Genomic DNA, 13,287 nt, shown 5'->3' with positions numbered 1-13,287 from the left:
TGTGGAGCAGGAGACCAACCATGCCCTCCTTCCAGTTCTCCCACACCTCACATGCAAGGTCTCTGCAGCCTGAGGATGACCCTTGCTGGCTGGGGGAAGATGTCATGAGCTCTGCAGCATCATTGACTTTGCATCCAGTGGGCCATGGACAGCTTTGTATGAAGCCACCTTGCCCCGTTCATTTTCACTGGTTATCTGTCTGCCAGACAGAGGTTGAGCTGCCCAATTGCCCCTGTCTGTGCTGCGAGACACCTTCTCACAACCACCGCAACTGGGGTCTCCTGGTGAGAGAACTCATCCCATACTTCAAGACTTGAGGTTCACCAGCTGCTGCTTTGGTCGAGGAAGCAGGGCCTCGATGCTGCTTTGCTAAGCTCTCCATTGGGTTTTCTTGGCATCCAAGAGAAAGGCACCCACATTCCTCTCTTCCAAAGGGAAAAGGGCATCATGTGAAGCAGATTATCTGAGCCCATCTTTTTTCTGGGGTAGGTAATGTCAAAGAGAAGAAAGGTAGGAGATGATCCCCTGAGAGGTTTTTTTGAGGGACGCAAGAGGCACTTTTAAGCACTTCTGCCTGCTTGATGCCCATGGTGCGCAGCCGTTCCCCCTCCCAGCAATGTTCAGCAAAGACTTCTCCCTGGCCTCCGGTGAGGTTTTCCCTGCAGCCACCCTATGGTTTCAGAGCTTTAGTTACTCCAGATAACGGCAGACATGGAGGGAAATGGCCCCATGCTGTCAGCCAGGTCTGCAAGTGCAGCCACCAGTCCCACAAGTTTGCTCTGAGGGCTTTAGCTCAGGTGCTCAGAACCATCCTTGGGACTGGTTCCCTTATGCTTCATGTGGTGCCAGACAGTGGTTTTTCTGAGTCTTTCTAACACAAAGTTTCTGGAGAGTGAATATCTGCTACAGGAGTCAAAAATGTTTTTGAAATCCCTTGAAACTGGTTCCCTGGGTTACATCCATTCATCTCTCCGTATTTTCTGACTTAGCATTGAAGCATGTTCAGGTTGGCTCTCCAGCAAGGAGCTGGGGCAGGAGCTAGGTTTATCTCATTGCTAACTGAGGAGGACCTGGGAGGATCCAAATATTTTGTGTGTGACCTCTCATGATTACAGGGTTGCTGTTGATCTATACCAGCCCTGGTGACAAAGGAAACTGAAGAAGCCAACTACCAGAGGCATCTGGGAAGTAAAGCGAGCTAGAAAATGGAAGATGTGATGGAAAACATCCTAACGCATTGAGTACTGAGATCCCCTACGTGTCCCAGTGCACAAGCAGCAAGGATGAGGGTGAGTGAGTGTGAGAGAGTCCTTCTTGTCACAAGACCTCCCTTTCCTTGTGAAAGACCCCACGTTTGCCTTCAGGAGCAATTCAGCATGTCAGTGGAAGCAAAGCCTGCTTGTCTTGGCAGGACCCCACAGAGATGAACATGTTGTGACAAGCCCATCCCTAGGGTGCAAAAGTCCTAAGAAGGTTCAAGCTGGTATCTATTGTCCAGCAGCACAGTATTTTCCCTGGACCTGATGTCCTCTATCCTCGGGATGCCCCTGACCTCCTGCATTCCCTTCCCCATCCCGCAGACTCAGGTCTGAATGAGGATGCCCTTTTGGCAGCATCTTGACCCCAGGGTCCTGGGCCAACTTGTTGCAGGACAGCAGGGTCCCTGCGAGACTCTGTGACGGGGATCAGGGACTCATTTGGTACATGGAGGGCACCAGACCCAGCAGGAGCAACCGTGCTAGCAGGGGGAAGGAGGGGGAACCCAGTCCTGAGGTGCACACCCATCTCCTCAAAGACCCCTTCCAGCACCCCACCACCCCAAACCCCCCAGGGTTGAATCCTTCAGCACCATCTCTGGAGCGGCCACGCCGCTGAGAGCAGCCCAAGGCTGGCAGCTCTCGTGAAGAAGCCGGCACCGGGGGAAAGCAGGGAACGTGCCGGCGGCCGAGGTGGGGTGGGGGGCTGCCTGCGTCCCCTCCCCGCCGTCCCCGACTGACTGTATTCTGGCTCTGAGGAGTGCTTGGCTCCACCTTCCGCCCTTCCCTCCCCCGGTGCTAAGCAGCAAAGCCAGCTAGAGACATCCAGCTGGGGTATTAGTAAAAACCAAGCCTCCCTCTAGGAATGGCACTCGCCTGAGAGCCTCCCTGCACCGCGCGCCCCGACGCTGCCGGGGCTGGGAGGGAGACCAGGGGGGCTATTGGGATACAAATCACAGCCCTCGCAGGATCTGCCTGGCACGCCAGCCAGCAACGTAAGTTTTCCTACCTGAGCTTGCTCTCGCGCGCACGCACGTTCGCTTGTGCTTTTCCCCCCTTACTTTCTCTTACTTTTTTTGATTTCACTGGCGAGGGTCTGCGTTGCCCTCTGAAACTGGAGGGATCACAGCCCTTGCTCTGAGTTGGCTTTTTTTCAGCTAAGCCAGAGGCATGCTTTTCTCTCACTTCTTTTTTTCTAATTTCTCTCTTCTTTTTTGTCTTTCTGGATGGGGGGGATAGAGAGGCCTTTATTTTTAGAGTGTTTCTTTCTCCAAGGGGGGAACTGCTGCATGGCAGCCGGGACTTCTAGAGGTGACTGCGAGACTGAAGGAGAGAGGAGGAGTGTGTGGGGCAGGCAACCCAAAGCCTTGGCTTGTCTCAAAGTTAGACTTCGTTTGTCTTTGTATCTGTATCTGTATGTGTGTGTATATATATATAAAATGCGAATATGTATATGCATACATACACATAGATGGGCGGGGGCGGGGGGGATGCAATGTAGATGCATTTTAAGTCTTTGGTTTATGAGACGAAGGTGAGGGATGGGGTGTCCCCGCAGAGGCGCTTTCCCACAGCCGGGATCAGGGTCTCCGGGTGCAGACCCGGGGCCCGGGCTGGTTCCCTGCCTGGTGGTGCCGCCTGCTCAGCCTCCATGGTAGCCGGGATATAGGTCCCTCTGTTTTATCAATACGGTTCTAGTGCTCCCTCCCCATGCCTCCCCCCAGGCACCATGCTGGCATTTCACTGTCTGTCTTCAAAAGAAAGGGGCATTTCCCCACACAAGTTTTGTGGCCATGCCCTCCATCCCAATCCCCCTGGGGAGCTGCGTCTGGATAGGATGGTCCATGCCGCTCTCTTTCAGGTCCCCAGCCCCTCTTATCCCTCTTGCCACAGACCCCTCCAGATATGTCAGCTCCTGACAATTGCAGAGATAGGAAGCGATATCCCAATTAATCAGGGGCCCCAATCCACCCCCATCGATCATGAGTTTTGCGGTGTGCACGGCAATTGCTTTGCTTGCGCTTTTATTGAGTGGCCCCTGTCTCGTGGTCAGCGCTTCAGAGACTTTGGAGTCCTTTTCAGATTTGGTGGTTGCTTCTCCTTTTCTCTCTTTTTCCCCTCTCTTTCCTTTCTTTCCTTTGCTTTTGTCTTCTGCCCTCCCCAGTGAGAAGAAGGACACCGAGAAGGAAGAGAGAGAGGGCTCAAGAGCAACAATGGCTGACGACCAAGACCTTTCGGAGGTGGAGATGAGCCCGGTGGGCTCTGAAGACCACCACTGCCTCTCGCCAGGACCCTCCATGGCATCAGACAACTCCCCGCACCTCACCAGCTCTGGGAACGGGGAGATGGGGAAGGTCAAGAAGGAACAGCAAGACTCGGAGGCGGACGACGACAAATTCCCGGTGTGCATCCGCGAGGCCGTCAGCCAGGTGCTGAGCGGTTATGACTGGACCCTGGTACCCATGCCCGTCCGGGTCAATGGAAGTAACAAGAGCAAACCCCACGTCAAGCGGCCCATGAATGCCTTCATGGTCTGGGCACAGGCTGCCCGGAGGAAACTGGCTGACCAGTACCCTCACCTCCACAATGCCGAGCTCAGTAAGACCTTGGGGAAGCTCTGGAGGTAAGAGCGGGCGGGCAGAAGGGGGGTGTGAGGTCTGAGGTCTGGAGGTGTCCTGAAGAGGACTCTGTGGTCAGGTGGAAGGATGAAGAGTTTGTGGGATGGAAGGGATGTCCCTTGAGGGGACTTCTTCCCTGCAGGGAGCCCCCTCACAGAAGGCGAGGCACTGTCGGTGACCGGGGCAAGCATGGTAGTTGGATGTAGTGAAGGTTTCCTCAGCAGAGCTCACCTTCATCCTGGGCAGCAGCCCCTATCACATGTTTCCCATTAACTTCACCTGTTGTTCCTGACCAGGACACTCTCGTCCTGGTTCTCTCCCGCTTGACTGCCAGGGGACATCTTGTTTTCTTGGCTCACCCTCTCTGTTGGGCCAAGTTGTGCACTAGCAGGAACCAGGCTGAGCCCCATCCAGCGTGACTCACTGGTGACTGCCTCAAGCCAACAGGGGTTATTTTCAGGGCAGTGCCTCAGAGCGAGTGGGAAACTAAGTTATGGCTGAGGAGGAAGGTCAGAGGAAGGGAGCCAGGCGGTTGGAATCCCTCACCCATCCTTCCCAGGACAGTCCCAGTTCTGGCAGGGCATGCAGGTGCGGTGAGATGGACAAGGAGGGAACCTGCTAGAAAGGAGGGCTGAGGCTTAGCAGAAAGGAAGAGACTTGCAACTGTCCCAGCCTTAGCAGGGTTTCTTGCACCACGCTGGCTCCAACCAGCCCCATCTCCCTTTGCACCCAGAGAGATGTCCTCCCTTCTCGCTGGCACACACATGCTCGTCCTTCTGGCCTCACCAGTTTGTTGCGCCCATTTTCATTTTGGCTTCATGCAGATCACTGAGTCCTTTATGTACCCTCCCCAACCCACTCCTCCTTCCCCTAGCAGACCGATGGGCTGCCCTCATTGCAGCTGGCCTGTGGGTATACAGAGAGCCATCGTGCCCAAGCCAAGCTCATCAGGCTGGCCCTGCCACCTATTTCCCACCTGGCGGTCTCTGCCGATAACCCCATCAACCTGTTACAAACACTTTCTGCCACAAGTCCCCAGCACTGACCCCCCGCTCGCTTTGCACCAACCAACGCAAACCAAGGCTCATGCAAAAGGTCACTCTCGTTCCCTCTCCTGCCTTGATGGCATATCGTAGAGGTAGCCCTCAACCTTGGGTGGGCCAAGAGACGTTTTTCCAAGCAGAAGCAAAACACACCCCATCCAGCAGCTGATGCCCAGGTCTCCTCCTGGCTTCAAGCCACCAAGCCTGCGGGCATCAGCTTCTCCCCCTGCTACATCAGCCCGTTTACCCTGCCGTGCCGGTGTTTAGTGTAAGCCCAGCAAAGGGATTTCTTTGGGAAGTCGAAAGCAGGGCGTGATTGCAGATGTCTCATCTGATATCCTTTCCCGCTTTGTTCCCCGCTGCCTTCCCTTCCCTTTACCATGGCACTTGCTCCCGCCTGGGGCTCTGCTGCCAGACTCCGGACTGTGAACCTATGCTGGAAGGGGTGGGGGGAACCCACCTCTTTTGTTCCCAAAGTGTTATTTTAAGGTATCGTTCCTTTATTGCAAGATATTGCCAGATTTTAGAGCAACGACCTCCCTCCGGACACTTCATTTCCCTTGAAAATATAGCAGAGCAGTGAAACCCCCTGTAGATACTGTATTCAGAGCACAGAGAGACACAGATCCCAGCCCATGGCCACATTCATGCACCCAACTGCCTCCCCACTCCCAAGGGCACGGCTCCCACCGCCGGCCGCATGAGACTTGGAGCAGGGGGGCGCTGCTGCCAGACAATGGTCCAGGTCCCTAGGTGTTTCGTAGGGCACCGCGTGGCCAGGGAGCGTGGGTCAGGCAGGAGAGCTTTCGCGATGAGGCCCGGGGTTGTTGCATGCTGCTGGGTTTGCCACCCGGCTGCTTTGCTTGAACATGTCTCCTCTCTGAGTGTCCCAAGTGCAGGCTGTGGCTCTCTGAGCCACGTCAGCCCCTGTGGGGATCATACAGCAGCATAAGATGGGTTATGGGTGCAGTCGGTGTCTGGCCTGGGTAGGACCACGTCTTTCTGTGAGGCTGGGGGAAAATATCAGCCCACAGAACTCCAGGGGATGTGGTCCAAAAGTTACCAGGGTAGTAGCCCTGAGCCTTGCCTTCCAGCCACCGTACAGCTGGATCTTCCTCCACTGAGTTTCCCACTGCCCTCATCTACGCTGTCCCCAGGGCATAGCTCCTACCCGTCAGTACAACTGCAAGCAGCCGAGTTTTGCTCTGGACAGCTTAGTCTCAAAGATTTGGCGAGGGTCCCTGCAAAGGGCCCTGGCTGGTCGCGTATCCCCACCCTTACAAGGTGGCCACCCAAACCCTACAGCCTACATCGCTAGTCACTTTGGAGAATGTGGGTGACATATTTCCATGTGGGCTGCTCTGAGCTGATGCAGATAAAGGGCACGTTAGGCAGAGAGACGAGCGCTGGTGAGCATGGAGACTGCCTGCAAACCGCCATTGAACTCAGCGTGTCCCCAGCGATCGGCGCTGGGTGGGGATGGCAGAGGCTGGGAAATCTTCTTGAAAGGCAGCTAGCAGATTGAGTGATAAACCTCAGTGCCATCCTATGTACTCCTCTGCAAAATGGGCTTTAATGGCCTGAGCTTTTTTTTTTAAGCCCAGCATTTGCTCCGGCTCTGTCCCACTGCCATGTCCTCCACAGGCCCCAGCCCTTGTTGGAAAGAGCTGCAGGACATGCCCCGATGGCTGTGCTACCCACCCGGCCCCAAGAGCGGTGCCAGAGAGCTCGTGGCCTCATCCACCTCCCCCGGTCTGTACCCACTTAGGGTGTGTGAGGGGTGCAGGTGACAAACCCAATGTACTAAAAAAGAAGAAAGGAGGGTTCCTGTACTTCATGGTCATGAAATCTTGCCTTGGCTGCTTTCCTTCCCCGGGGTGGGACAGGGAGCAGCTCTGAAATGGAGGCCAGCGGCTGAAAATGTCGGCATGACTCTCAGCCAAAATGCCAGCCAGCACCACCTCCAGGGCCGAAAACAAGGGAGGCTTGGGAACAAGGGGAGGAAGGCTCGGTAGGGAGGAGCGAGGGGACCCGATGGAAGGATCTTTGCATGGGGGTGGCAGCACCCAGGGAACAGGGTCATGCCCACCAAATCCGAGGCTGTGGACGTGTAGCAGAGCCCGCCCGGCTGCTTTCTGCTGCCAGCCAGCCCTCGCCTTGCACCAGCCCCGATGCCCAGCCCCATCGCGGCAGATGGGGAGGCTGCAAGAGGCGGGCAGAAAGATTTTAGCCCTTCTTTCTCCTCCCGGAGCGGGGCGCTGGATGCTTGCCCCTCTCCCCTCGGCTCGGGGGTGAGCATTTGGTGTCGGGGAGGGTGGGGAGGGCTCGGTTAAGCCCCATGAAGGGCTTTGCTCTGTGATCCATAACTTCTCTGCCCATGCGAGATTCCTTTGCATTATGGCCTGGGGAGCGTGGGGGTCAGGAGGGGGAGGGCAGGAAGCAAGTGAAATACAAATCCCCCCAAATCTCCTGGCCTTTGCCTGCTCGCACCAGTTTCACTTTGCTAAAGCCGATTTGAGCTCTGATCCCAGAAGGAGGGAGCAGGCAGCCTTGGAAAGAAGGCAAAGACACGGGGAGTGGGCTTGCTGCTGTCCTGCTGGTGGCACTGCCTGTGGGCTGCGGTCAAGAGGCGAGGAGGTGAGGCACTCGGGCATAGCTCAAAGGGCAGGGATCTGACTCCTACACAGCCTTGAGCAGCTCTGGTTCACGCCATCCACGAGACGGATCAGGGAGGCTGAGCTTCGGTCTCCATGGGAGGCTCTGCTCTGAGCTCAGCGTGCAGTGTGCCCTGCAGATCAAAGCTGGCTGCACAGCCTACAGCCCTCTCGCTCCGAGAAGTGCCCACATGGAAAGGGACCTTTCATTCCCAGCCACAGCATCTTGTTCCGTTTAGCACCATCTGGGCTGGGAGCGCAGGGACACCAGAGCCTGGCTGCCTTGTAGTGAAGTGTCCTGGGTTGCAAGGCTGCAGGCTTTGCCTCTGTTCTCCATCTCCTGTGGAGATGGGGCATTCTGCAAGGATGGAGGTGTTGCCAAGGCAAGGTCACCTTCCAGTCCACAATGCCTACAAGGCTTGGCCATGATGTCCCTTTGGACCCCTTGGAGAGCCATCTGGAGCAGTGCAGGCTGAGGGATCAGAGCCCTCTGGGATGTGTGAACGTGGTGTACGGTGGCAGGAGGGAGACAGGAAAGCTGGTGTTGGATTCACGGTGGCTCAGTTGCTTTAATCTCCGGGATTAAGGCAGTGGAGGAATGCGGTGTGCAGCCGCGACCTGCTCAGGCTGCCTGGAGTGAACCCAGGTCAGCACCGAAAACGGGCTCCAGCCCGTGCCACCACACCCTCTGGCTGCCGGCCGAGGGGATGCACAAGGAGCAGGGGGAAATGGGGTGCTTAGGAACCCCATTCCCCACGGGAACCCTCCCATTACCTGCTGGCAACCCCTTCGATCCCCCGCCAGGTTTTTCTCTCTGTGCTCTTTGGGCCACGCCTCTTCATCCTCAGTTTTTCAGGCCGGTTCTGGCCTTTGTATCCCCCTCAGTGCCTCCAGCTTAACAGAATTGGTCACATTTTAGTGCTAAGGGCTTCGGGGGTACCAAGGTGCTGGCACAGCCCCATCCCCAGGTATTTCCTTTGTTGGGGAGAAAAAGGCGTGGGCATCTCATAAATGGAGTATTTTTTGCCATTTGCGAGCCCGGTCATTCCTAATGGCTGTTGGCTTTGCAAGTCACGGGAAGCCTGGTCCCTTCTTGAGGGCACTGGTTTCTCGTTGGAAGCAGGATGACCTTGAGTCACAAGAATATTTGAGAGGAAAAATCATAAACCAAAACTGAAGTGCTTCCAGCCAAGACACTGCTAAGGGCTTGAGCAACGAGGTTGATCTCACCTCCGAGTGCTCTGAGCCACCCTGCCCGCACATTTCACCATTTCCTCGGAGAGCCTGGCTTAAGTAGAGCAGCCCGTGATCTGGCAGGAACACAGAGAAGGAGCTTGCATTTCTGCAGCGCCTTTCATCCAGAGACCAAAGCTCATCTATTTCTACAAGGCTAGCAACGTAGCAGCTGAATTTTTTACAACTGCTCAGCTAAGTTCAAGAATGGCTGGTCCTTCGTGCTTCAGCCTTTTGCATTATCCATGTCTAAGGTGAGCAGGAGCGCCAGGAATAGCAGAATATGCTGTTTCCCCACTTGGAAATTTTCTTTGATTTCCTTCTGGGATATTGCAAGATGCTTAAAGGCCCAGCAAGCTCCACGCAGCAACATGGGTACTGCGGAGCCAATACCAATTGCTGCCATTTGTGCTCAGTAGAGCCTTAAACTTGGAGCAGAGCCTATAGAAGGGTGGGGGGTTAAACTGGAATAAATAGTCTGGGGAAGAGCAAGAGGCATGCGGGGGGCAGCCCTACATGCAGCAAGGGTGTGCCACACTGCCTTAGTCCGAAGGATGATCCCAACTGCCCTTAATTTGCCCAAAGTCTTTGAAAGCAGCTTGTCCAGCTTTATTTCACTTGGCTCTGAAAGGCTGTGCTTTGCCTTTGGGCATCTAAGAGAGGGTGTTGAACCCACTGAGGTGAGAAACATCACGCAGCTGGGGAAGGGGGGACCCAACGCTGCCACCAACCAGTGTCAAGGCTTACTAATTAACGAGGAGGAGGAAGACATGGCTGTCTCCACTGAAATGCTACCAAGCTCTCCCTTGTTGCTCTGGGAAATGCCCTCAATGGCCACGGGGCAACACCTGGACATCTGGATTTACATGCTGTGTCCCACGAGGCTGTGTATAGGTGTTTTAGGGTTTTTTTTCTGACGTACCTGCCCCTTTCCTTCCCCTCTTCTCTTCTTTACCACCTTGGCCTCTGCAGGCTGTTGAATGAAAGCGACAAGCGGCCCTTCATCGAAGAGGCGGAGCGGCTGAGGATGCAGCACAAGAAGGACCATCCTGATTACAAGTACCAGCCTCGCCGCCGGAAAAACGGCAAGGCCACGCAGGGCGAGGCTGAAGGCCAGGTGGAGGGGGAGGCTGGCGGGGCTGCCGCCATCCAGGCCCACTACAAGAACGCCCACCTGGATCACAGGCATCCCGGTGAAGGGTCACCCATGTCCGATGGACACCCAGAACACTCCTCAGGTGAGTCCCAGGTCTCAGTGAAACTACTGACAGGTTGCAGCCAACTTGGAGGCTCAAAAACCCCAAGTCATCATGGTGAAAGCCTTAGCAGCGTGGCTCACACCTTGCTCGTGACCCACCAAACTCTGCTGGAGTCAGCAGTATAGGGATGTGCCCCAGTTTCGTGGGCACTTGCATTCCTGTGGTCAGGCAGGGTATCCTTGCACCCTCCCTCTTTTTCCACGATACAAAAAGGTTTGGTTTTGGCTGGCTGTTTCTCTCTCCCTCCACTGAAGTCTCCAGCTGGACAGTTGCTGGCAAACTGGGAGGAGTGGAGCTGGCGTGTGTATAAAGCCCAGGCATAAAGCGGTAACTCACCTCTTCTCTCTCTTTCCTCCTCAAAATGTTTTTCATGTTGTAGGTCAGAGCCATGGGCCCCCCACACCTCCTACCACCCCTAAAACCGAGCTGCAGGCAGGCAAAGCCGACTCCAAACGAGAAGGGCGTTCCCTGGGGGAAGGGGGAAAGCCACACATTGACTTTGGCAATGTGGACATTGGGGAGATCAGCCATGAAGTGATGTCCAACATGGAGACCTTCGATGTCAATGAATTCGACCAATACCTGCCGCCCAACGGACACGCCGGCCACCCAGGCCATGTTGGGGGCTACGCAGCAGCAGCGGCTGCTGGCTATGGCCTCGGGAGCGCCCTGGCTGCAGCCAGCGGACACTCTGCCTGGATCTCCAAGCAGCATGGAGTCTCCTTGTCCACTGCCACCTCATCGGTGGTAGACTCCAAGGCCCAGGTGAAAACAGAGGGGTCCACCCCTGGAGGTCATTACACCGACCAGCCCTCCACCTCCCAGATAGCTTACACATCCCTGAGTCTGCCCCACTACGGTTCGGCCTTCCCCTCCATCTCCAGGCCCCAGTTTGACTACCCAGACCACCAGCCCTCGGGACCCTACTACAGCCATTCCAGCCAAGCCTCTGGCCTCTACTCTGCCTTCTCCTATATGGGACCTTCCCAACGTCCCCTTTACACTGCCATCTCTGACCCTGCACCCTCTGTGCCACAGTCCCATAGCCCCACACATTGGGAACAGCCCGTGTATACGACTCTCTCCAGACCGTAGGGAATGGGGAATGGTGACCGAAGCAGCGACGGAAAGGCTCCGAAGAATCAGCACAGGCAGAAGAGCCTCCGAACTCCGAGGTCACTCAGTGCCATCCAGCCACCAGAACCCACTGAGTATACAGAAGTGCCTTTCTTGACCCCGGCTATCGCTGGCTCACCCGCCTAGAGGAAGGTTTTTCGTCCTTTTGCCCTTTACCAATTTCACGCAGGCCACACAACTGGCTTGCGACACCTTATTGGCCTTCTAGATGAGGAGGATTCTAGACATGGAGTGACTGATCCGTGGTGGGTTTCGTTGTGCACACCCTGGACTGTACCATGAAAGAGACTGTCCTTTCCTTCCCCTCCCCAAACTGCTCCAGGGAGTTAGCAAGTGTTTCCAACAGGCGACAACAGCCAACACTTTGTCACCTGCTGCAGGTGAAGGGTGGTTGCTCAGCCTTGGTGAACATGTTCTGGGAGGAGTAGTAGGGAGGACGGCATGGCCGGCTTCCCTGCGATCAGCATCGTGCAGCAGTCCTGCCTAAGATTCACACATGCATGAATCTTGAACTCCATTGGAAGACCAACCTACGCTTGCTTCTCTGGAGATTTTAAGGCTTGCCTGAACAACGTGTAGGACTCAGGAACCGTGTTGCTGGTCTTAGCGTTACTCATATCATAGCCTGTGTGCGCACGCATGTTCATGTATGGAGGTGTAGGAGAGGTGGGGAAGGACTGGTAGATCATTAAGGTGCTGTGGGTGAATCCTCCTTTCTTACAATTACTCTGTATCGTTCATTTATGTCTGGTGTTTCTGGCATCTCAGTCTTTTCTGATCTCTTCAGTATCCCAACCAACCTCTGAGCAAACTTGGTCCTTGCTCTTCCATGTCTGACTGTGCCTGCCTGAAACAAAGAGGCACCAAGAAAGCTACTATGCACTTACCAACACCCCGAGTTGATTCCAATACTCTCTTTGAATCTCCACTCCAAACTCAGGCTGATGGGGTGTGCATCGCCGCTCATTTGTTCATTACGTCTTCCAGTCAACACCTCCCTCCTACCTTCGCTGAAGATGGAAAGATACTCCTGCAGCTTTAAGCAAGGTAGACACGCACCCAGTGCTGAAAGACTGTAAAGAAAATAAGCCTATTTGGGTGCAAAAGAATTCGTTTTCCCCTTGGGTTTCAAATTGGAAACAACCAGCTTTCGCAGTCAGATCAACCTCCTTTTTTCAGCCCAACACCTGAGGACAGTCTGCCTACTTCTCCTTTGTCACCTCCAGGACTGGGGTGGTTTGTCATGCCAGGGAGTGAACTGGCACAAAAGTTACTGCAGGAAAAGATGACTCCTTGGCAACTGATTGCAGAGACATGTTGTGGGACCTTCCAATGGATATTCCAGTCTAGAAAGGTAACATACTTTGACCAAACATGGACTGTGATCAGTGCCGCTGTTTCCCTCTGCTGATATGACTGTCAGATGCCCTTCCTGCCTCCCTTAGCTATGGATGACTTCTCCTTGTGGTGTCTGAAAAGATCATGTAGAATGTTTGCTCCCTGTACACATGTAACCTCTTCCAGCCCTGTCCCCTTATTTATGCAAGTAGCACCTTCCTCCCCCACCTCCCTTTCCCCAGTCTCTATGCTGTCCTAGCACCATTAACTCTGCATTAAACATATGGAATAATAAACTTAAAAGTTTCATTTTCATGTGCCACGGGTTTTTTGACTTCTTTCCTGAAAGTCTGTTTTTTCCCCCAGTAAGCATATGATGGGTCACACCACCACCGCACAGATCCTGTGCACAGCCTTCCTCTGCCTCTCATGAAGAGGACACAGGCAGAACTCTGACTGGCTTACCAGACCCCTTCACGGAGATGAGACTCATCTTCTGTTCACACATCAGCTCCAGTCATTTCTTCAGTGAGAAATGTAGTAATACTGATCTCTGGTCTTCAGCTAAGATTCAGCATGTGCAATTAAGAAAAGCACTGTTTTGCACATGCCTCACCCAAAAATTTCTTAGTGTGATTGTTAATACTCTTCAGAATAGGAGTGTGGGGTTCCTCATCACCAGGTGGCAGATGACATACCTTCAAAAAAAACTCCCCCTCCCTTCCACCCAAATATCCCCACCCCCCCCC

At 54.6% G+C, this 13,287-nt stretch overlaps 1 protein-coding gene across 1 annotated transcript; it reads left to right on the top strand.

Moving 5' to 3' along the window:
* Positions 1 to 3,223: 3,223 nt before the first annotated feature.
* Positions 3,224 to 11,158, top strand: SOX10 (SRY-box transcription factor 10). Its single transcript, XM_009647838.2, has 4 exons — positions 3,224 to 3,419; positions 3,451 to 3,879; positions 9,777 to 10,042; positions 10,443 to 11,158. Exons 2-4 carry the CDS (start codon positions 3,470 to 3,472, stop codon positions 11,156 to 11,158), a joined length of 1,392 nt encoding a protein of 463 aa, XP_009646133.1. The 5' UTR covers positions 3,224 to 3,419; positions 3,451 to 3,469.
* The last annotated feature ends 2,129 nt before the right edge of the window (positions 11,159 to 13,287 follow it).

Source organism: Egretta garzetta, unplaced genomic scaffold (genome assembly GCF_000687185.1).
Source record: "Egretta garzetta isolate BGI_Z169 unplaced genomic scaffold, ASM68718v1 scaffold51, whole genome shotgun sequence".
In the NCBI taxonomy this organism is placed as follows: Eukaryota; Metazoa; Chordata; class Aves; order Pelecaniformes; family Ardeidae; genus Egretta; species Egretta garzetta.
Note: the sequence above shows the minus strand (reverse complement) of the source record. Positions and strands in the feature narration are given on the sequence as shown.

Excerpts from the sequence above, each read along its gene's own strand:
- SOX10 (XM_009647838.2), top strand. The coding sequence starts at position 3,470 with ATGGCTGACGACCAAGACCTTTCGGAGGTGGAGATGAGCCCGGTGGGC. Across the intron at positions 3,880-9,776 it reads ACCTTGGGGAAGCTCTGGAG|GCTGTTGAATGAAAGCGACA; the intron begins GTAAGAGCGGGC and ends TGGCCTCTGCAG. Across the intron at positions 10,043-10,442 it reads ACACCCAGAACACTCCTCAG|GTCAGAGCCATGGGCCCCCC; the intron begins GTGAGTCCCAGG and ends TTCATGTTGTAG.